The sequence below is a fragment of the Camelina sativa genome, chromosome 11, assembly GCF_000633955.1.
Source record: "Camelina sativa cultivar DH55 chromosome 11, Cs, whole genome shotgun sequence".
Classification (NCBI taxonomy): domain Eukaryota; kingdom Viridiplantae; phylum Streptophyta; class Magnoliopsida; order Brassicales; family Brassicaceae; genus Camelina; species Camelina sativa.
The window spans coordinates 41,617,662-41,639,603 of NC_025695.1; the positions used below are offsets into that span (position 1 = coordinate 41,617,662).

General features: G+C 37.7%; 6 protein-coding genes across 7 annotated transcripts; 3 read left to right on the forward strand and 3 right to left on the reverse strand.

The window, feature by feature from the left end:
- On the forward strand, positions 178–1,722 carry LOC104728856 (F-box/FBD/LRR-repeat protein At1g51370-like). Its single transcript, XM_010447785.1, has 4 exons — positions 178–1,051; positions 1,160–1,293; positions 1,396–1,517; positions 1,584–1,722. The coding sequence occupies exons 1-4, from the start codon at positions 178–180 to the stop codon at positions 1,720–1,722; spliced, it is 1,269 nt and encodes a 422-aa protein (XP_010446087.1).
- LOC104725883 lies at positions 6,279–10,295 on the forward strand. Its single transcript, XM_010444634.1, has 15 exons — positions 6,279–6,401; positions 6,503–6,683; positions 6,867–6,917; positions 7,011–7,211; positions 7,306–7,404; positions 7,492–7,547; positions 7,767–7,878; positions 8,009–8,188; positions 8,280–8,525; positions 8,703–8,876; positions 8,957–9,157; positions 9,234–9,359; positions 9,464–9,646; positions 9,738–9,836; positions 9,919–10,295. The coding sequence occupies exons 2-15, from the start codon at positions 6,552–6,554 to the stop codon at positions 10,153–10,155; spliced, it is 2,097 nt and encodes a 698-aa protein (XP_010442936.1). The 5' UTR covers positions 6,279–6,401; positions 6,503–6,551; the 3' UTR covers positions 10,156–10,295.
- Positions 10,723–12,616, reverse strand: LOC104725884 (F-box/FBD/LRR-repeat protein At1g51370-like). The gene is made up of 4 exons (XM_010444635.2): positions 12,568–12,616; positions 11,415–12,314; positions 11,183–11,323; positions 10,723–11,106 (listed from the first exon to the last, which is right to left on the reverse strand). Exons 2-4 carry the CDS (start codon positions 12,297–12,299, stop codon positions 10,816–10,818), a joined length of 1,317 nt encoding a protein of 438 aa, XP_010442937.1. The 5' UTR covers positions 12,300–12,314; positions 12,568–12,616; the 3' UTR covers positions 10,723–10,815.
- Positions 13,578–14,594, reverse strand: LOC104728857 (putative FBD-associated F-box protein At5g53635). Its single transcript, XM_010447787.1, has 3 exons — positions 14,184–14,594; positions 13,957–14,097; positions 13,578–13,859 (listed from the first exon to the last, which is right to left on the reverse strand). The coding sequence occupies exons 1-3, from the start codon at positions 14,592–14,594 to the stop codon at positions 13,578–13,580; spliced, it is 834 nt and encodes a 277-aa protein (XP_010446089.1).
- On the reverse strand, positions 16,153–20,247 carry LOC104725886. Of its 2 annotated transcripts, none has more exons than XM_010444636.1 (14): positions 19,859–20,247; positions 19,718–19,768; positions 19,426–19,632; positions 19,234–19,332; positions 19,084–19,139; positions 18,848–18,959; positions 18,531–18,710; positions 18,215–18,436; positions 17,586–17,759; positions 17,315–17,509; positions 17,127–17,240; positions 16,845–17,027; positions 16,648–16,746; positions 16,153–16,567 (listed from the first exon to the last, which is right to left on the reverse strand). In XM_010444636.1, the coding sequence occupies exons 1-14, from the start codon at positions 19,982–19,984 to the stop codon at positions 16,343–16,345; spliced, it is 2,043 nt and encodes a 680-aa protein (XP_010442938.1). In that variant the 5' UTR covers positions 19,985–20,247; the 3' UTR covers positions 16,153–16,342. The 2 variants fall into 2 exon arrangements, with proteins under 2 accessions (XP_010442938.1, XP_010442939.1); XM_010444637.1 differs by having other exon boundaries at positions 18,221–18,436; positions 19,859–20,246.
- On the forward strand, positions 20,394–21,857 carry LOC104725887. The gene is made up of 2 exons (XM_019233155.1): positions 20,394–20,632; positions 21,557–21,857. Exons 1-2 carry the CDS (start codon positions 20,510–20,512, stop codon positions 21,650–21,652), a joined length of 219 nt encoding a protein of 72 aa, XP_019088700.1. The 5' UTR covers positions 20,394–20,509; the 3' UTR covers positions 21,653–21,857.

Sequence of the window (21,942 nt, forward strand, 5' to 3'; positions counted from 1 at the left end):
TATACTTCTTTTCCTTGATTTCTAGTTCATTTGAGAAATTTTGACTAGGGTTTGCATCTACAATTCTAGATTAGTATTCAAAACTAGTTGGTTGTTTATGTAACTTTCAGTTTTTTTCTTCTTCTTTTGTTAAATTTGATGATGCAGATTATAGGTGTGTGCTGAGAAACAAAAATAATGGGTCGAAAAAAGAAAACCAAAATATGTGACAAAGTGTCACATGGGGAAGCAGATAGGATAAGCCAATTACCGGAACATTTGATATGTGAAATACTTTATCATCTTCCTACCAAGGATGCTGTTAGAACCAGTGTTTTGTCTACCCAATGGAGATATCTTTGGCTATCGGTTCCTGGATTAGACTTAGAGCCATTCTCAAATTCCAATACCCTTTGTAGTCTTGTTGAGTCGTTTTTTGATTTCCACTGGGAGTCGTGTATACGCAAATTCCGGGTCAATTTCGTTCGTAATAATGGCATGGATTATTGTCCCACCCAATGGATTGATGTTGTGATTAAGAGTAAGATTCAGCATCTTGATGTTTGTTGTTTGCAGATTCTTGATCAGATACCCCCGAGCATATATACTTGTGAGAGACTAGTACACTTACGACTCTATTGGGCTTTCTTACCAAATGCCGAGTTTGTTTGCTTACCTTGTCTGAAGATCATGCATTTAGAACATTTTCGCTATCCCAATGAGGCCACGTTGGAGAAACTTATCTCAGGCTCTCTAGCTCTGGAGGATTTAACCATCATCAAAACGTCAAGGGAGAGTAAAGATAAGGTACAAGTGCGCTCTCATACACTGAAGAGAATCCGTATCGATTACTCCACGCAAGTTGTGATTGATGCACCTCTACTCCAGTGTCTGAAGACTAAGGTTTACTTGACAAAGAACTTTGAGATCCTCAATTCTGGTTTCTCTGGTAAACTAGATATTGATTCCGTAAAGGAATATAGAGAAGGCATGATTTGCGATATCCTCACCGATGTCACCGATACTTGGAGGGTCAAGGATCTAGTTATTAGTAACCTTATTTGGAAGATATATATCTCAACTTTTGAGCATATTTTTGTTTAAAAACCTATTCCTCCACAAGACTTTCTCACCATATAACATTCCTTTTTACCTGTTTACTTCTGCTGCCAGGGAATACTTCAATACTTTAAATCGGGACCAGTGCTTCAGTTTCGTGACCTATCCCGCTTGAATGTTAAATTTTCTAAATCTGATCTTGAAATGTTGCCAATCCTTCTTGAGAGCTGCCCAAAACTAGAATCTTTCGTATTGGTAATGAATAACTTTAACCCTCTGATTTATGAATATCTTTTGCGTTTATTTCTCTACTCCAATTTATTTTCTTCTATAATTTGTTTTCTTCTCTTCTTACAGGAATTGGTCAAGGGCCAATACATGTTTCGTGAGAAGAAAGATCCAAAGGTGATGTTTTCAACAGTGCCTCAGTGTTTGGTATCATCGCTAAAGTTTGTGGAATGGAAACGTGCGTTCTCATTGTATGAAGGAGAAATGGAGGTAATAAGATACTTCCTGAAGAATTCAACAATCCTGGAGAAATTTAGGCTTGATGCTTATTATACCGAAAAAGCTAAGTGTGCCCTCCTTCAAGAACTCCTTGCAATGTCAAGATGCTCTAGCATTTGTCAAATCCATTATTCTTTCATTCCTAGGAAAAAATCTATTGAATATTTCGTTGGTTGATGTTTTGGTTGTTCGATTAGTTGATTTTATGAGGGATCGATATATTAGGCTTTGAGCCAAAAGCAACTTTTTCCTGTTTAAGTCATTCTTATGTTACTTATTTCGAATTTGATCATACATCAAGTCAGTTTCTTTTTCAATGCAAATTTCGGTAAACAGAATTCGCAAAAATGAAGCTAATAAAAATATAGGAATCGTCAAGAAACTAGATTAGTGAATTTGTTGTAACTGCATCTTCTTTAGCTACGACTCATATGGCTCGTCTCAGGGGCTAAAGAAGAATGACAAAGAAGTCCAAATTGTGCATTTCATTTGTGCCTTTTAAGTCATTATTATCATCGCTCTCTAGTTTGCAGTTATCAAATTCCCTATCTCCAGTTCTGATGAAGCTGAAAATCATTAGGTATATTCCTAAAGAAACTGGCTCTGTTTAATTTGGTAACAATTAGAGAGACACCATGAGTATAGTTTGTGTATGTTTCCTGGGATTAAACTACCAAATGTTTGTTATCATCTCTCGAGTTTGTAGAAATCAACAACATGGGTAACCTAAAAAATCTTAGTAAGTTTGTTAGTTACTTCCTAGAGAATTCGGCAATACTCAAGAAGCTTACCCTTGGTTTGCCTTATTCAATAAAAGAAAACTTTACTATCAAGAAACTCCTCAAAATGCCAAGAGGCTCAACCGAATGTGAAGTTGTCGTCCACTGATTGGTAATATGAGTAGTGGTTTTATGATTTTTGTGTCACAAAGCGAATATGAGAATACTAGTTTCATGGCTGGTTTTGGCTTTTCAATAATATATTTTATTATTTCTCCTCTTTGTTTTATGAATTTACATGGTGAAGCCCAATTGGAATATTTCGTTGTTTAATTTTTTTCTTGCGCCATCTAATTGCCAATCTATTATATCCGAATCAAAACATTGGTTCGGGTCGGTCAGAAGCCAAATTCACTCACCCTTATAAGTTATATACAGTAAACTGGTATTTCAATAAAACGTTACCATTCCAATTGTTTTTTTATTGGTACCCTAAAATACTGCTCGATATACATGAACCGTGGAGGAAGACGAAGAGGTTTGATCTGCGGTGGTGACTAAACTTCATTCCGGTGCGTTCGTCTTCTTCCTCCTCCTCTTCCTCTACTGTTTCTTGATTTTAGTCATCTTCAGAAACCTTGAAAACCCTAACCTAACAAGTCCCGTATACTCGTATGTGTTTTCTCATAGGGTTTGTCGCAATTTATCGGTGTCCGTATTTAGTTTTTTTTTTTAAATATTTATTACAAATTGGTTTGGTGTTTCTCTAAATTTCAATATTTTAAAAACAAAAACTTTCTTAAATTTGATATATAATGCAGATTAGTTGTGGGAAGAGGAACAGATGGTGGGCAGAAAGAAAAAACCACGATCAGTCGAAGATAGGATAAGCCACTTACCTGATCACTTGATATCTGAAATACTTACTCGTCTTTCTACTAAGGATGCTGTAAGAACAAGTGTTTTATCCACTAGATGGAGAAATCTTTGGCAATTGGTTCCTATATTGGATTTAAACTCCCAAAGTGAGTTCCGGATGTTTAGTGAGTTTGCGAGGTTTGCTGGCAGGTTCTTTGATTTACACAAAGACTCATGGATACAAAAACTACGTTTAACTATGAATGATCATGCTCATAAGTCTTATCTCTCCTCATGGATAGATGTTGTGACCAGGCGTAGGATTCAACATCTTGATATTAATGTTGTTAGCAGTTATTATGGCTTCGGTGACATACCCCTGAGGTTGTATACTTGTGATACACTGGTACACTTGCAACTCTGTAGACTTACCATGGTTAACGTCGACTTTGTTTCCTTACCTTGTGTGAAGATCCTCCATTTAATGTATAATCATTATCCTAACGAGGCCATTTTGGAGAAACTTATCTCAGGTTCCCCAGTTCTAGAAGATTTAACAATCATTAGAAGTTTGTCTGAAAACGCAAAGGTGTTACAAGTGCGTTCTAAGACGGTAAAGAGAATCCACGTAAATGCGTTTGTACATGTTGTCATTGATGCTCCTCTTCTCCAGTGTCTAAAGACAAACTTCCATTTGAAAAAGAACGTCAAGATCACCAATTCGGGTTTCCCAGCCAAAGTAGATATTGACTTTGGTGGTTTGTATGATGCGTGGGATCCAAATGGCGCATTCAATATAAAATTGATTCGTGATACCCTCACTGATATTTCAAGGGTCAGGGAGCTAGTTATTAGTTCGCATTTTTGGAAGGTAAACTTGTCAACGTTTGAACATATAAAATATATTCTTCCACAACATTAATTTTTAACCAGCGTTATTCTTTTTTTGTTTTGTTTTGTTTCGGTTTACTTTTTTTACCAGGGCATCTTTCCAAGCTTGGAATCTGGACCAATATTGCTCAATTTTTCTTACTTGTCCAGATTGACCGCCACATTTTGTGACTCCGATCTGGGAATGTTGCCAAATCTTCTTAAGAGCTGCCCAAAACTAGAATCTCTTATCTTGGTGATGAATACTTCTTTCTTATTAGTCTGTGAAAGCCTTTATGCATTTCTACTCAACTTGTTTTCTTATGTTATTGTTTTTGTTTCCGCAGAGATTGTCTTCCAACCGCCTTTATATACGTGGTACGAAGAATAATGAACCAAANAACTCCCAAAGTGAGTTCCGGATGTTTAGTGAGTTTGCGAGGTTTGCTGGCAGGTTCTTTGATTTACACAAAGACTCATGGATACAAAAACTACGTTTAACTATGAATGATCATGCTCATAAGTCTTATCTCTCCTCATGGATAGATGTTGTGACCAGGCGTAGGATTCAACATCTTGATATTAATGTTGTTAGCAGTTATTATGGCTTCGGTGACATACCCCTGAGGTTGTATACTTGTGATACACTGGTACACTTGCAACTCTGTAGACTTACCATGGTTAACGTCGACTTTGTTTCCTTACCTTGTGTGAAGATCCTCCATTTAATGTATAATCATTATCCTAACGAGGCCATTTTGGAGAAACTTATCTCAGGTTCCCCAGTTCTAGAAGATTTAACAATCATTAGAAGTTTGTCTGAAAACGCAAAGGTGTTACAAGTGCGTTCTAAGACGGTAAAGAGAATCCACGTAAATGCGTTTGTACATGTTGTCATTGATGCTCCTCTTCTCCAGTGTCTAAAGACAAACTTCCATTTGAAAAAGAACGTCAAGATCACCAATTCGGGTTTCCCAGCCAAAGTAGATATTGACTTTGGTGGTTTGTATGATGCGTGGGATCCAAATGGCGCATTCAATATAAAATTGATTCGTGATACCCTCACTGATATTTCAAGGGTCAGGGAGCTAGTTATTAGTTCGCATTTTTGGAAGGTAAACTTGTCAACGTTTGAACATATAAAATATATTCTTCCACAACATTAATTTTTAACCAGCGTTATTCTTTTTTTGTTTTGTTTTGTTTCGGTTTACTTTTTTTACCAGGGCATCTTTCCAAGCTTGGAATCTGGACCAATATTGCTCAATTTTTCTTACTTGTCCAGATTGACCGCCACATTTTGTGACTCCGATCTGGGAATGTTGCCAAATCTTCTTAAGAGCTGCCCAAAACTAGAATCTCTTATCTTGGTGATGAATACTTCTTTCTTATTAGTCTGTGAAAGCCTTTATGCATTTCTACTCAACTTGTTTTCTTATGTTATTGTTTTTGTTTCCGCAGAGATTGTCTTCCAACCGCCTTTATATACGTGGTACGAAGAATAATGAACCAAAGTTCACGTTTCACACGGTAGTGATCCCGTGTGTGGTATCATCGCTCAAGTTTGTGGAATTGAAAAGTCCAATCGTAGGGTATGAAGGAGAAATGGAGCTAGTAAGATACTTCCTGAAGAATTCAACAATCCTGGAGAAAATGAGTGTGGCATTTTCTGGTTTTCAAAGGAGGAAAAGGGTAAAAGCCACCGATGCCATCCTCAAAGAACTCCTTGCAATGCCAAGATCCTCTAGCGCTTGTCAACTAGTTGTTGTTTAACTAGTAACTAAAACATTGCTTTTTTTTTTTTGTGGTTATTTTTGGTCGTTAAACATTACTCTTGGTGGTTGCTATTGATTCATGCATGCAATCTCACAAATTACCAATTTTATTCCGAATTTCATGGATACTTGCACAAATTGTTTAAGCACTTTTGCATCAATGTTTTTTTTAGACCCCGACCGGGACAATGCGGCTCCAATGCTAATATCAATTAATGTTTAAATCATGGACAGTCATATGAGTTGCTCTTTTCATTTTTTTTGTATAAACTCATTTGTGTAAGACTATTGGAACCCTTACCCGGTACGGTACTCTCATCTCGAAAGACATCAATGTCGATGGTATGACTATGAGGGACATGCGTAGCAGGTTCATGGTCATGGCTGGTAAGTTTCACTCGTTCGGCTCTTAATGGGCCAAAGATAACTCGGCCTAATAGGCCCAAAAGGACCTGAGACGTCATCTTCACTCTCACGAGTAAGAATTTGCCAAATGATTGATTCTGTAAAATTTCAGAACTTTCCGAGTCGTCTCGTCTCTCTCTCTCTCACACTTTTGTTCGTCTCTTCTTCGTCAAACATTTCCACCATTTTCGTTTCTTTAACCTTTCTTCAGCTCTTCTCTTCGTCAATCGTGGGTTTTATTCACCCATCTTCGGGTTTTAAAATTTCTGGGTTTTTTTTTTCTTGAGTCACATTTCTGATAAACCCTAGTTTTTTTCCTCTTCCTTCCAGTGCGATCATTAGTCGTGGAATTGGAGTCTCTTCAGTGAGTTTCTAAGTAATGGAGACCACTTCGAGCGTAGCTGCAACTCGTGGCGGTTCCCTTCAGAATCCGTCACCGACGACTCCGTCGAGAAAAGAATGGCGTGCCGTTTCGGATTCACAAAACGTTGGAGACGGTTCAGATTATGTGGTAAGGTTTTAGCTTCTGGGTTATGTTTATGTTTAGAGGACTGAGTAGACTGAATCTGAAAGTTTTGATTTTTTCCTTTTTAATACTGTTTTATCTGTTGATTTCACTGTATTGATTCTTTGGTAAAGTGATTTGCCTTTGGTTGTTTGATATTTCGATTGTTTTTGTCAAAATTTGTTGCAGGATTTGGAACAGTTGAAGCTGAACCGGACGGATGAGAGAACGATTTATGAGGTTAATTATTTCTGGATTGTGATGTTACTTAGTTTTTTGTTGTACTTATTGGAGAGTGGAAACGAGGTATTTATGGGGTTTCTTGTTGAGCAGAATGGAAGAGAGCAGGATGGTTTTTCAGATGGTGAGATGTTGCAGCAACAGATTCTCAATGTTTCTAGAAAGAAAGGAGAACTTCAGCAGTTAGAGATTGAGCTTCGAGCTCAGATGTTTGCGAGACATGAGATTATGGAAATCCAGAGCAACTATGAATCTCAATTCACAGAGTATGCTAATGCTGCTGCTAGAATGCAGGTTAGGTTTTAGTCCAGTCCCCTGGGTATATTAGCATGGTTTTTTTATTTCATTGAGCATTGTGTTTACATTAGGAATGTTGTTGAATTTTTAGGAGAAACTTCATGAGAAGGAGCGATCTATTCGGGAGGCAGAGAGGAAGTTAGAAGAGAAAGACAGAGAGCTACATGCGATTAAGCTGGATAATGAAGCGGTCTGTTGGTTTATATATTATTACTAGATTCTTTTCTCATGTAAATCTGAATGACTTGTTTCTAACTTCTTTTTGTTCTGATACTAGGCATGGGCCAAAGAGGGTATCCTAAGAGAACAAAATAAAGAACTTGCTACATTCAGGTGCTGTTAATTCCTTAACTCGTTTTCTATTTGTTAAGTTTGTATGGGGTTTCCTATTATACTTAATGTTATCTGTTACTCTTCTATCTTATATAGGGTTCTGCTACTTTTGTTTTAAAATTATAGTATCCAGCCTTTCGATTTCTTCTTGATTAGACGTTTTAGGCATGAGGTTTTGGAAAATATAACACACTACTTTTTTCCTTTCTTAATATGCAGGAGAGAGCGTGATCATTCTGAAGCTGAGAGGTCCCAAAATATACATAAAATATCTGAACTTCAGGAGCATATTCAAGAGAAAGAGAGCCAGCTCAGTGAATTGCAGGAACAAGTTAGTTTACCCTTCTTTTTGTGACACAATAAAATCTGTCAAACATATGGACCTTTCAGTTATATATCATTGTCATTTTTGAAATTCTAATACACTAACACCTGAATCCTTATCCTTAATGGATTTGTAGAATAGGAATGCTCAAGAAACTATCTTGTACAAGGATGAGCAACTAAGAGAAGCGCAAGGTTGGACTGCCCGTGCCCAAGAGATAGATGCTTTACAATCATCTACAAATCATTCGTTGCAGGCTGAATTGCGAGAACGTACGGAGCAGTATAACCAGCTCTGGCATGGTTGTCAGAGACAGGTCAGTTCCCAGGATATCTTCCAATTCCTAATTGGTTTTCCTTGAAATGATTCAACTCGAAACGTATATTGTTCCTTGTCGTTGAGTTCAGTTTGCAGAAATGGAGAGATTGCATGTGCATACAGTGAAACAGCTTCAGCTTGAGCTAGCCAATGTAAAGGATGCAGGTGGTTCCAAAACTAATTCCAGCGGTGCCTCCCAGACTATTCAGAACAGCGGGAACCAATTTGATGCTCATGTCAATAGCGCAGAAAGTGCAAACATTAGTGTCCGTTTAAATGGAAAAAGCTCAGATAACATCTCATCTTTTACTTCAACTGATGATAAGGCTACTCAGGTACATGTCTGTTTCTGTTGATTCTCTTGAATGATTTCTCTCTGTTTGATGTTTTGTCTCATATTTGATATTCAGTTCGATGGCTTGTCTTCATGGCGATGAAATAATCCTTGCTAAAATACTTGAGATGGATCCTATTATAACTGTAACTGCCTTTTCTCTTATAATTATTTGTAGAACAACCGTGTTGATGGGGTGTCATCTTCTAATCTTGTAACGTATGGGTACCATCAAGCGGGTCAGATGACCCCTCTGCATTCTATTTTCATGCATCAACAAGAGATTTCTCAGCTTGTTCAGCCTCAGGTCCCTTCATCTCATTTTCCGCAGTCAGTGTTGCTGCAGCAAAACGTGTGTGAGCTTAAGAATGCATATCTTGTTTCATTTTTTTTATAGTTAATGACCATTGTCTTTCCTGCTTTTATTTGTAGGCTGTACAAGATAATTCACAGATGCCTACTCAGAATCATGTGCATCCTTCTCAAGGTGTTCATGGCTTGGTAAGTTCTGATCTGAAGAGTGAATATCAAGTGCCTGCCAACGGACAGTCCTTTGGTCAAGGGTATGGAGATGTTCAAATTAGCCATGGAGCACAATACGGATCTACACCATCGTCCACTGTGAATGAACAGGTAGGGGATATTTTTATTACGCTATACATGTTCAATACGATATGTCGATACCGTCTTAGAAAGTATTTGTTAACAGGCAGTGGAATCTGGCAATGGAGATTATAATGGATCTAATCACTTGGAGAATAACTTTCAAGACATTTCTTCACAGTTCCGTGATGCGCTAAGGCTTGATTCCCATGCCCATAATCAGAGACCCAAGGTATGCAATGCTCATATTACCTAGCAATTTTTCTTGGCTTGTAGAGCCTGGTTAGGTTGGCTACAGAGAAATGTTCTGAATGTGTCTCCAATTTCTCTCCCCAGGAAGTTAATGGCCAGGTTTCACCTGATGAACACAATGGTGCTACATCCATTGTGCCTGAAACTCTATTCTCATCTGGGAAACCTGAGAGTAACTCAGAGAGTACTCTGCTTGATGAAAGGTCACTTTTGACATGCATCCTCCGAACTATACCAGCTGGTGGAAGTATCCGAATTAGTTCAACGGTGAGCTAATTAATTGTAACCACAATGAGTCTGAACAATTTTATTTGAGAAAGTGCTTTCATATAATGTCTGTTTCATATGTGATAAACAGCTTCCAAACCGTTTGGGCAAAATGCTAGCCCCTCTGCACTGGCATGATTACAGGAAAAAGTACGGGAAGCTGGATGATTTTGTTGCTAGCCATCTTGAGGTCTGTGTGTCTCATCCCAATTACTAAACAACTCATGTGTTCTTCTTAAAACTTCAAAATGCTAAACTGGTTTTGGCTGCAGTTATTTGTGATAGAGGATGACTACATTCAAGTTAGAGAAGGAGCACAGAAAATTGTAGCAGCATCAGCAGCAGCAGCCAAAGTGGCAGCAGCAGCTGCAGCGTCGTCATCCCCAAACTCCATGTATGTGGCTATGACTCCAATGGCTCAGTCTCAGGGGTTAAAGAAGAATGACAACACAGTTCAAAGAGGTAGGCAGAGCTCTGATTATATGGGAAAGCAACAACGTAAGGTCTGATTTTACAAGTCAAGCTTTCAAAAGTGAAAGGCATATAGAGTGAGGCAAAACAATCTTCTATCTTGCTTTCATTTTTCGATGTAATAATGAAAGACTAAATTTTTTAGTTTATATATATCATATGTAATTTTTTTAACGTATGAGGGAGGAAACAATAGGATGCCAATAGTTCATTTAAATTAATAGGTTAAAAAAGAGTAATTTCCTAAACTTCGGATGCATGCAATTGTTGAGTTAAACTAATAATTGTCAATGATTGCCTTTAAAATGAATGAGATGAAAATAGATAGACGGAAAATATAGATATGAATGGCTTTATCTTGCTTTACAGTTCAGTTGAGTTTATTGATAATTGACATATAGAAACCTTGAAAGCGACTTGATGTATAATCATTTCCCTGAACTTTAATAATAATCTAAGTTGGTATTAGAATCAAAATTATGGCATTGCTTCTCTATACTTTTAATATATGATTAATTAGTACGTGCTTGAGAAGAAGAACATGTAGATAATTAGTTGTTGAATAGGTAGTACATTGATATCAAATTCGAAATAAAACTGGTCACTGGTGATAAGCACTTAACTGCAAATTTTACATGTCTCTCAAATCCCAAAAGATTAACCTTAAACGAAAGTGTTCAGCAATATCTTTTAAGTACTTAAAGAACAAGGACTTTACAAGCGCTAGAGCATCTTGTCATTGAAACGAGTTCTGTAAAGAAGTCACACTTTTCCTTTTTAGTGTAGTAAACATTGAGCTTTAATTTCTCTAGGATTGTTGAATTCTTCAGGAAGTATCTTATTAGCTTCATTTCTCCTTCATACCTTGGGATGGAACGTTTCAATTCTACAAACTTGAGCGATGATACCAAACATTGAGGCACTGCTGAAAACATCACATTTGGTTCTTTCTTCATCTTACCACACATGGATGGGTCCTTGACCAATTCCTGGAAAAACAGAAGAAAAGCATTTAGTGGCGAGATACATAACATATTTTCACATATATTATGCGTGAATCGTTACCAATGTGAAAGATTCTAGTCTTGGGCAGCTCTCAAGAATTGTTGGTAACATTTCAAGATCAGATTTAGCAAATCCAGCATTCAAGCGGGATAGGTCACGAAACTGAAACAACTGCCCCGAGTTGGAGTATAGCAAGATATCCTGGTAACAAAAGTAAACAAGTAAAAAGAGGAATTTTCTTGGTGAGAAACTTTGAATATTCTAATATATCTTCAAAGGTTGAGATGTATACCTTCAAAATAACATTATTAATAACTAGGTCCCTGACCCTTGAAATATCGGTGAGGATATCGTGAATCAAGCCTTTACAGCATGTCTTCTTCTTGCTAAAGACGACATCAATATCCAGTTTGGTAGGGAAACCCAAACTGATGATCTTAAAGTTCTTTGTTAAGTAAATCATAGTCCTCAAACACAGGAGTAAAGGTGCATTAATCACAACTTCAGTCGACCCATCGATATCGATTCTCTTTAGCCTATGAGAGCGCACCTGTAAAACCTTTGCCTTGTCATACCACGGATATGGTCTGCTGATCAATAAATCTTCCAGAACTGGAGAGCCTGAGATAAGCTTCTCCAACATGGTCTCATTGGGATATATAACATCTTCTAAATGCATGATCTTCAGACAAGGAAAGGAGACAAACTCGGCTTCAGCCAAGGCGGCCCGAACAAGTTGCAAGTGTACCAGTGTCTTGCAGGTATATATGCTCAAGGGTATCTCACTAGTGGGAATGTAGTCAACAGCAAGATGCTGAATCCTACGTGTAGTGAAAACATCAATCCATGAGTTGAGATCACACTTACCAAAAGGATCACTGATATTTAACCGGAGTTTGCGTATCCATGATCCCCTGTTGGAATAGAAAAACCTTTCAGCGAAACTCATAAACGCATTGATATTCGAGAATGTGTTGAACTCCACGTCCAATCCAGGAACCCATTGCCAAAGATATCTCCATTTGGTAGATAAAACACTTGTTGTGACAGCATCTTTGGTAGAGAGATGATAAAGTATTTCAGATATCAAAGACTCCGGTAACTGGCTTATCCTATCTTCGTCCTCCTCATGGGACACTTTGTCACAATTTTGGGTCCTTTTCTTTCTACCCACCATTTCAATTTCTTCAAACTAATCAAATTTAATACCAAAAAAAAAAAAAAAATGAGTGGTTAAGAAATGTTACAAAATTTCAACTTGCACCACATGAAAAGGCCATACATATATCACTATTCGCGGGAGAGACTCAAAACAGATATCGTTAGAAGAACTAAAATTACATGTTTGCTAGGTTTAGGGTTTTCACTTTTCAAGGTTTCTGAAGATGACCTAGAAATCAAGGAAAAGTATGAAAAGAAGAAGACAACAGTTTTGAGTTAATTACCTATTCGTCTTCCTCCAGAGTCATGTAGCAGTAGATAGGCACAGTCGATCTAAGTAGGTGGTGCCTTAAGAGTTAAGATCATTGTGAATTAATAAGGGCTCTTTGTCCACTTGGAAGAGGATTCGTGTACCTTTGTCACAAACGCCGTACCATTTTTTATCACTTACTACAAACGCCGTGCTGTTTTTTTATCTCCGTTTGGACCAAGAAACAATCAAAAGTCCGATTGGACCAAACCGGAAACACAGATACTAAAAAGTAAAACCTGGTTTTAAATTTGTATGTCCGCTAACACATGCAAAAAGAAATGTATCTTCTAATTTTTCTTGTGAAATATTTGCATGTGGCTCAAAACAAAAGCCTAGTAATTATCGACCAAAATGTTCAACAATATTTATTTGAATCAGATCTAGTTCATGTCCATGGTTTTATTAGTTAACATGTTACCTTTTTCCGTCAACATTTTCACATATATATTATTAAGACCATAATTGTTCGTCGAAACAACAAATTAAGACCGTACTTTGTCCAAAATATATACGTCTAATTTTGAAAAAGTGAGTACAGCTTTAAAGATTAATCTCAGCGTCAGCATTACTAATATCAGTTTTTGTAAAAAAAAATATTTATATCATTCGTTCATCACTAAAACAGTTTTAGATTCATCTTTCGTTCTTTATATACTCAACCTACCTGCAGGAAAATCATTGCAATACTCTCAAACATATAACAAATAAAAATTGATTTTTGTTACAGCTAGAATGAGTTTCTCCACGATTTCCCAAGTTCACCTTACTAGCTTTATTTCCGAAGAAAGGCAGCGGGACATAACCAAACTTAAAGAAACTTTAAGGATGAAAAATGTAAATGTCCTCGATGAAATGCTCGATCATTAATCTCGTCCAAGCCAAAGGGAAGAGAGATATCTACCATTGCATTAGAATCCATAAACGTTGATTGTTGAACTTTCAAACAAAATTTCTCACAATTTTGTCTCTACTTTTTAACAATCAAAGAAAGACGACTTCACATTCGGTAGAGAGTCTTGGAATTTTGAGGAGTTTCTTGACGAAGTCATCTTGAATCTGAAACGCATCATAATGCAAAGGTAGAGCGAGTTTCTTGAGATTTGCCGAATTTTCTAGAAAGTGCCTAACTAGCTCCATTTCTGCAGCAAGTCCCCAGATTCGCACTTTTAAATCAACAAACTCGAGAGACGATAGCAAACACTGAGGCACATGTGAAAAACTGAAATGATTCATGATCCGCTCCTCAGAATCATCATAGGATACCTGAAGATAAAAGAGATGATTAAAACACGATGTAAAGTTAAAACGAAATCTTCATAGAGATGGAAAAAAAAACATATAGGGTTTAGAAGATCATCACCATGGTGAGGGATTTCAAGTTTGGGAAGCTCTCAAGAAAGCTTGGTAACCATTTCAAATGGGAAGATTCAAGAGTTACGTCCAGGCTGGACATGTAACAAAACTGAGGCAACAGTTCTAGTTTCGTGTATTCACAGATGAGCTAAAAAACATAACGAAAAATGTATATGGGTCAGAAATATTGTCATATGGTACATGTCCAGTACCGGAATTGACATATATAGATACCTGGAGTGTTTCTTGATGTATACTCATATCCTTGACTTTTGAAATCAGGGGGAGAAAACTATGCAATCTACTTCTCTGTGATGAAAGATTACTTGCTTCACACCATGAAGGAATGCGGAGAACTAACTTGGCATTGGAATCCATATTGGTTATCATAAAGCTTTCTGGCAAGTTACCATCAATGTTCAAAAAGTGTAGTTGAGGAGCATCAATCACAATTCCTGAACCAGAATCACACAGAGAAAACATTGATTCTATACTTATTTTCTTCAATGCCCTAGAGAGCACCCGAAAGACTGTTGCATCATACCGAACACGTCCCTTAATCTCTAGCTCCTCCAGAACAGGGCAGGATGAGACAATTCTCTCGAAATTGGCCACGTTGTGGTACCAAATAGATTTCAAATGCATAGTCTTCAAACAAGTAAGGAAACAAACTCGGATTTAGGCAATTCCACCAGATAGAGTTTTAATGATACCAGTGTCTCACAGGTATAAAGGCTTATGGGAGCGTTCCATGAAAATTAAGATCTAGATGTTTGATCTTACGCTTAACCGCAGCATCAATCCATCACCTAAGTTGCGAGACTTCAGCTACCCAAAAGGGACTTTTTTGTTAATCGTTAACTTGAACTTGTGTATGTACGAAACCCTATTGGAATTAAAAAAGCTGTCACCAAAACTCATTAAGCCATTGAAGTCACGGTCGTTCCAACATACCAATTCCAAACTAAGAACCAAGTGCCATAGGCTTCTCCATCTTTTGGTTAAAACGCTTGTCTTAACACTGTCCTTTGGAGGAAGATGAGAAAGTATGTGACAGATCAAAGGATCGGGTAACTCGTTTATCATATCTTCCTTCAATCTCTGACTTAACCCTTTGAAGCAAGCCTGTTTTGCTTTCTCTCTCCCAACCATGTCTTTTCTTTTCTTCTGTAGAGTAGAACACTACTTTTTTCTTCAGAACAACCAAATCTGCTTACAAAAATTGAAACCGCAGGTCAAAACTGAAACATCAACATTGAGGAAGAGAGACAACGAACCACATGGAGACAACTTAGGGCTTTGGAAGGTCTTATGAAAAATTTATAGGAAAACAATAAGGGCTAAGTAAGAAGAAGAACCTGCAATACTATAGATGCTGCCGGAGCTGTAGATCGTGATTTGATGAATTTGGAACTTGAATTTGGTAATTTCGTTGGGCTTTGCTTCGACCTAACGCAGTGCACTTAGGTTTAAAGAAGACTCTTTTTACTACCATAAATAATTAAAAATAATAATAATTAATTTATGGTTATTCTTTAAAAAATAATTTTATGATTAACTTTGTTTTTTCAATTTATATAACGTTGTTGTAAACTAGAGAAATCGAAAGAGCTTTTCTCTTGTCTTATTATTCATTATGTTCGATAATCATACATATATATAGTGAAGGACAAGGCCTTAATACATTAGGACTAAACCGACTAAGCACAAAAGAGGTGGCCGATGGGCCTTATTGTCTTGAACGTACATGGGCCGTGTATGGACCGGTTATGGAAGATCCACTCCAAGTGTTTTACAACACTCCCCCTTAGATGACATAACCGTGCTAGGAAGGATCTCTGTAATGCGCTTGGGGGTGCTGGTAAGGAAAAATCCATTGAGACAAAACCATGGTAAAGGAAAAAGAGTACAACACGCATTACTCTCCCTGTTCCAAGCAATTTCTGACGTGGCAATGACATTTTTGTAATTACGTTTTTTCCGATAACATAAAACAAGTATTTTGAAAATACTCGAAATATTCTAGTAATAAAATCTTTTTTTGTAGATTCTAGTAATATTACGTAATCTAAGTAAATCTCCCTTCTTTATTTAGTGTTTTTTTTAGTGTAGAGAAAAAAAGTGAAAATACTAGTACTTATCTGGTTTTTAGAAGGTCAACATTAAGAAGTTTAGATGGTGAATTAACAAGACACTTTGGAAATAAAATCGAACGAATTTTTTTTTTTTAGCTTTAATGATTGTTGAGACTGCATACACCGAAAAACGAAAACAATAAAAAGATGAGAGATAATGGCAAATTCACTTTTCTATGCCTTTTCATATTTCTCAGAGTAATCACTTGCTTGACTTGATAAGGATAACAAGAGCTTTCTTGCATTTGAAGCTTCCCCTTATTGCTTCACCATGTAATCAGAGCTCTGCCTACCTCTTTGAACTGTTTTGTCATTCTTCTTTAACCCTTGAGTCTGAGCCATAGGAGTCATAGCCACATAGATGGAGTTTGGAGTTGACGACGCTGCAGCTGCTGCTGCCACTTTGGCTGCTGCTGCTGAAGCTGCTACCATTTTCTGTGCACCATCTCTAACTTGGATGTAGTCGTCCTCTATCACAAATAACTGCAGCAAAAACCAGTTTAGAACTTTAAAGCTTTGAGAAGAACACATAAATTGTTTGGGAATTCTGGGATAAGACATACCTCGAGGTGGCTAGCAACAAAATCGTCCAGCTTCCCGTACTTTTTACGGTAATCATGCCAGTGCAGAGGTGCTAGCATTTTGCCCAAACGGTTTGGAAGCTGTATTGAACAAGAGAAACAGACATTATACAAATGCCCAATTTCAAATTCAATTGTTCACTCACATTCTGGTTACAATTAATTTGTTCTTATCTTACCGTTGAACTGATTCTGATTCTCCCACCAGCTGGTATAGTACGGAGGATGCATGTCAGAAGCGACCGTTCATCAAGAAGAGCACTCTCTAAGTTCCTCTCAGCTTTCCCGGATGAGACTAGAGTTTCAGGGATGATGGATCCAGCACCATTATGTTCACCAGGTGAAACCTGACCATTAGCCTCCTACAGAGAAAAGACACATTCAGAACATTCCCCATATTGCCACCCTAACTAGGCTCCACAAGCCAATAGAATCTGCCAAATAATCCGTGCATTGCATACCTCAGGTCTCTGATTTAGGGCATTGGTGTCTATCCTTAGGGCATCACGGAACTGTGAAGAAATGTCTTGAAAGCTATTCTCTAAGTGATTGGGTCCATTGCCAGATTTAACTGCCTGTTAAGGAGTACTTTTAAGATTGTACCATATGGAAGATGTATAACCACATGTGAAAAAAGAACATCACCAACCTGTTCATTCACAGAGGACGCTGGTGTAGAAGATCCGTATTGTGCTTCTTGAACAACTCCATACCCTTGACCAAGGGACTGTCCATTGGTAGGCACTTGGTAATCACTCTTCGCATCAGAATTTATCAAGCCATGAACACCTTGAGATGGCTGCACATGATTCTGCACTGGCATCTGTGAACTATGTGGTACAGCCTGGAAAAGAAGCATGAAAGACAATGTTCACTAACTGTAACAAAATGAAACAAAAGATGCATTCTACAGCTCTTACCTTTTGCTGCAGCAACACTGATTGTACAACATGAGGTGAAGGTCCCTGAGGCTGAACAAGCTGAGGCATCTCTTGTTGATGCATGATAAAAGAGTGCAGAGGATTCATTTGACCCGCTTGAGAATACCCATGCATCCCAAGATGAGAAGCTGATACACCATCAACTCGGTTGTTCTACACATAATCACAAGCGAAAAGGCAGTTACAGATTGAATAGGATCTTTGCAGTGTTTGATTGCCAAAACCACAAGCAATCAAAAACGCTAGCTAACAGACCCAACAAAAGATAGTCTATGATGTGCAACATGACACAAACTAAAATTCCTACCACCCAGCATAATATTGAGTGGACAAGGGATGAGACATATATTTCCGAATACAAGTTCCCCTAACTTCTGTACGGACCATCTTGATTTCCAGCATAATACTTTTTGGGCAGATGGACATATTAAACTTCTAACATCTAACACCTAAAATTTACCGACTGATGAGCCCAACTGAAGAATGCAAATGTTTAGATTCATCTCAACAGACGCGAACATTGTATTGCAGATAGGCAACCATCTTGTAGGGGCAACATAAGAAGTTAAACGAAAGGAAATTGCTGATGAGAATCAACAAAAACATACATGTACCTGGTGGGTAGGCCTATCATCACTTGAAGTAAAAGATGATATGTTATCTGTGTTTTTTCCATTTGAATGGGCACTAACATTTGCACTGTCTGAGCTGTCGATAATCTGGGAGGCACCATTGGAACTTGTTTTGGTGAGCCCTCCTTCCCTTACATTGGCAAGCTCAAGCTGAAGCTGTTGCACTGTATGCGAATGCAATCTCTCCATCTCCATAAACTGAAACCAATGGAAAGGAGCAACAAAGGATAAGAGTAGGAAAGTCTCGAGCAGCAAAACAATTAGAAATTTGAAGGTATTCAGGTAACCAAACCTGTCTTTGACAACCATGCCAGAGATGGTTATACTGCTCAGTACGTTCCCGCAATTCAGCCTGCAACGAGTGATTTGTAGAAGATTGTAAAGCATCCATCTCTTGTGCACGGGCAATCCAACCTTGTGCGTCTCTCAGTTGCTCATCTTTGTACAAGATAGTTTCTTGAGCAATCCTATGCTACAAGCCATTATAAATGAGAACATTGTTTTAGTGTAGTAAAGTTTTAATAGAACAATGAGATATAACTCAAAGATCCATAACCATGAAATGATTTAACAGATTTTATCGTGTCATAAAAACATGGGAACACTAACTTGTTCCTTCAATTCATTGAGCTGGCTCTCTTTCTCTTGAATATGCTCCTGCAGTTCAGATAATTTATGTATACTTTGAGACCTCTCAGCTTCAGAGTGCTCACGCTCTCTTCTGCATATCAAAAAACAAAAGAAGTGGCCTGCTACATATAAGTACTAAAAGATTTCTAACAGAGGTAAAAGGAAAACACATAAGACAATAGCAAAGACTAAAGATTTTCAAGAATTAAAAGCACCTGAGAGTGGCAAGTTCTTTGTTTTGTTCTCTTAGGAGACCCTCTTTGGCCCAGGCCTAGCAGAAGTACAAGAACAACTTAGATACCTCATTCAGATTATTGTAACTTATATCTTATAAATAGATAAGTATACAATATAAACCAACAGACCGCTTCGTTATCCAGTTTAATCGCATGAAGCTCTCTGTCCTTCTCTTCTATCATTCTCTCCATCTCCCGAATGGATCTCTCCTTGTCATGAAGTTGCTCCTAAAAGTTCAAAAAACAATCCTTTATCTTCCTCGCAACCACAATGTGCTCGATGAAATGGATTATAAACAATCAAGAATAAAATAACCGAACCTGCATTCTAGCAGCAGCATTAGCATACTCTGTGGATTGAGACTCAAAGTTCCTCTTGATGTCCATTGCTATCATCTGGGCTCGAAGCTCAATCTCCATCTGCTGTAGTTCCCCTTTCTGCTTCGAAATGTTATGAATTTGCTGCTGCAACAGCTCACCATCCATAGTAATCGAATAGTAATCCAAATCAACTGGCTCTCTTCCATTCTACACTACAAGAAAAATATCATCTTCCCACTCTCCAATTAACCAACACAAATTAAGTAAAATTGCAAGAACAGAAGTAATTAACCTCGTATATGGTTCTCTCATCTGTCTGATTTAGCTTCAACTGTTCCAAATCCTACAAAAAGGGCAATCAAAATGTGAAGTTGGGTAACCATAAAAATCAAAAATTTCCTCAAATTAAAAGTTACAGAGTGATGATATATACATAGTCAGTGGTGTTTCCAACGTTATGAGAATCAGAAACGGCGCGCCACTCTTTCCTTGACGGAGTAGGCGGCGGATTCTGAAGGGAACCGCCACGAGTCGAAGCTACGCTCGAAGCGGTCTCCATTACTAAACGAAGACTCACTAAAACTAGGGTTTATCGGAAAAGTGAGTAAACCCTAGAAAGATTCTAGATAAAAGAAGCGTAGACAGAGATGATGAATAAATAACAAAACCCTAGAAGATTCACGAATCGAAAGGATGAAGAAAGGAACGGTAATGGTTGTAATGTTTGACGCTGAAGAGACGAAGAGCTCAAGACGACGACTCGAAACTTCGGAATTTACAGAATCAATCAATCATTTCGCTATTTTTTCCTCCTACTCCTCGGACTCGGAGTGAAGAAGATCGTGTTCTTGGTTCTTTTGGGCCTATTGAACCAAGCTATTTACGGCCCATTGACTTGGTACCAAGAGGTCAATGTGTATCACAACGACGTTGGTTTTGATCAGCGCACTGGTCTCCAAAGCTATTCACAGAAACGGCGTCGGTTTGGTGCGCGGTTTGGTCTTCTTCTCTAAAGCAAAAAGAAAAAAAAAAAAAATTCGTAGAATCGGAGAGATTTGAGAAGAGAGAACGAAGAAGAAGAAGGATGGGGTACGTGTTGAGGGTAAGATTGGCTTCGTTCTTCGCCGGAGCTGCTACTGCGTCTTTTATCGGACTCTCTGTTCTCTACAAGGATTACAAGGTCGCTCACGAATCGATTTCTCAGCAGGTTAGCGAATCGATTCGAACATTTTTATTCTTGTATCGGATCCATTTCATTCGATTGTTGCTTGGTAACAAGCTATTTCACCGTAGATGTTGTTTCCCAATTTCTGAATCGATACATTTTCGTTAGCATAGTTGTTGATTTGTGTTGGACAAAGAGTTGAGAAATTTTTGGAATTACGTAATGCATTCTCTAGGGTTCTATTGTCATCTCTGAGATTCTGGTTCGTATGCAACCTGTTTTGACTAATTTGGATGAAGGAATCACTGAGTTTTTGATGTTCATTTTTAGGAATTAGGGTTTCTGGTTGTGTTGTCAATTTCAGCTAGTGGTGCGGGTTGGTCTTTGGACCATGGAAATGCTTAGCCACATTATTCGTTAATGTTGTACTACATTTTTGAAAACATGCCTTAGAATTAGGTTTTGTGATTCTTGAGTTGCCAAAATTGCTAAGATGAGAACATCTTCAAACATTTGGTAATGTTGAGTATTGGTCGAGTTGAAAGCATCAACTCATCATAGTGAAATGTGAATATCCATAGCAGTATTATCATTTTAACTTGTAGGATTATTGGATACCTACTCGTTATACTGCATTTGCATTATTACAAAAACATGCTTGATAATTAGTTTTTAATGTGAATCTTGAGATGCCAAATTGCTTCGAACATTTGGTAGTGCTGAATACTACTGGTTGATTTGAAGCATATCCATAGCAGCATTTTTCTTTCTGTAGCTTTAAATTTTAAAGGATACCTACCTATTCGTTATATGCTGAGGTGCCAAAGTTTTAACATGAGAAAAATTGCCAAACATTTGGTTATGTGAGTAATTGGTTGAGTTAAGGGGCATAACCATTATCATTTGTTAATATCCAGAGCAGCTTTTTTTTCTGTCGTTAACGGTAGATATGATCTCTGTTTTCAGGCAAAGTCTTTTCATGACTCTCTGGATAGAAGGATCTCTGTTCTTGAAAGCTTGAGACAAAGTGAAGCTCCTCAGCTTGCTGAGACAACTGAATAGGATCTGTGTTGACTTTTGGCATTCTCTGCTTGGCGATGATGTTTTGAGTTGAGATGCTCTTTTTCGCTTTTTATGAATAACTTGGAAGTTCTCTTGTATGAACTCTACTGTTATAAAACAATGAAGTTTAAAGGTAGTCTACAATGGACTGAAACTTGCTGTAACACTTGCCATGGAAAATTTGTGTTCGATTAGTTGTTTTGAATCTATAACTAGTAGAAACTTGTTCTTCAGATATATAAACTTCTATCTAGATATTCTAAAAGCTAGGGATCTACAGGTAGTTTTTC

What these genes read in the sequence shown, in the direction of transcription:
- LOC104725887 (XM_019233155.1), top strand. Translation starts at nt 20,510, where the DNA reads ATGGGGTACGTGTTGAGGGTAAGATTGGCTTCGTTCTTCGCCGGAGCT. An exon ending in ACGAATCGATTTCTCAGCAG is followed by an intron (nt 20,633 to 21,556) that starts GTTAGCGAATCG and finishes CTCTGTTTTCAG; the next exon opens with GCAAAGTCTTTTCATGACTC.
- LOC104725886 (XM_010444636.1), bottom strand. Translation starts at nt 19,984, where the DNA reads ATGGAGACCGCTTCGAGCGTAGCTTCGACTCGTGGCGGTTCCCTTCAG. An exon ending in GGCATGGTTGTCAAAGACAG is followed by an intron (nt 18,437 to 18,530) that starts GTTTGGTTACCT and finishes CATTGGTTTCAG; the next exon opens with TTTATGGAGATGGAGAGATT. An exon ending in TTGTTGCTAGCCACCTCGAG is followed by an intron (nt 16,568 to 16,647) that starts GTATGTCTTATC and finishes TTTTTGCTGCAG; the next exon opens with TTATTTGTGATAGAGGACGA.
- LOC104725884 (XM_010444635.2), bottom strand. Translation starts at nt 12,299, where the DNA reads ATGGTGGGTAGAAAGAAAAGGACCCAAAATTGTGACAAAGTGTCCCAT. An exon ending in TTAATAATGTTATTTTGAAG is followed by an intron (nt 11,324 to 11,414) that starts GTATACATCTCA and finishes TTTTGTTACCAG; the next exon opens with GATATCTTGCTATACTCCAA. An exon ending in GACTAGAATCTTTCACATTG is followed by an intron (nt 11,107 to 11,182) that starts GTAACGATTCAC and finishes CTGTTTTTCCAG; the next exon opens with GAATTGGTCAAGGACCCATC.
- LOC104728857 (XM_010447787.1), bottom strand. Translation starts at nt 14,594, where the DNA reads ATGCATTTGAAATCTATTTGGTACCACAACGTGGCCAATTTCGAGAGA. An exon ending in TACATCAAGAAACACTCCAG is followed by an intron (nt 14,098 to 14,183) that starts GTATCTATATAT and finishes TATGTTTTTTAG; the next exon opens with CTCATCTGTGAATACACGAA. An exon ending in ACTTGAAATCCCTCACCATG is followed by an intron (nt 13,860 to 13,956) that starts GTGATGATCTTC and finishes TTTTATCTTCAG; the next exon opens with GTATCCTATGATGATTCTGA.
- LOC104728856 (XM_010447785.1), top strand. Translation starts at nt 178, where the DNA reads ATGGGTCGAAAAAAGAAAACCAAAATATGTGACAAAGTGTCACATGGG. An exon ending in TAACCTTATTTGGAAGATAT is followed by an intron (nt 1,052 to 1,159) that starts ATATCTCAACTT and finishes GCCAGGGAATAC; the next exon opens with TTCAATACTTTAAATCGGGA. An exon ending in AACTAGAATCTTTCGTATTG is followed by an intron (nt 1,294 to 1,395) that starts GTAATGAATAAC and finishes CTCTTCTTACAG; the next exon opens with GAATTGGTCAAGGGCCAATA.
- LOC104725883 (XM_010444634.1), top strand. Translation starts at nt 6,552, where the DNA reads ATGGAGACCACTTCGAGCGTAGCTGCAACTCGTGGCGGTTCCCTTCAG. An exon ending in TCAGTGAATTGCAGGAACAA is followed by an intron (nt 7,879 to 8,008) that starts GTTAGTTTACCC and finishes ATGGATTTGTAG; the next exon opens with AATAGGAATGCTCAAGAAAC. An exon ending in TTGTTGCTAGCCATCTTGAG is followed by an intron (nt 9,837 to 9,918) that starts GTCTGTGTGTCT and finishes TTTTGGCTGCAG; the next exon opens with TTATTTGTGATAGAGGATGA.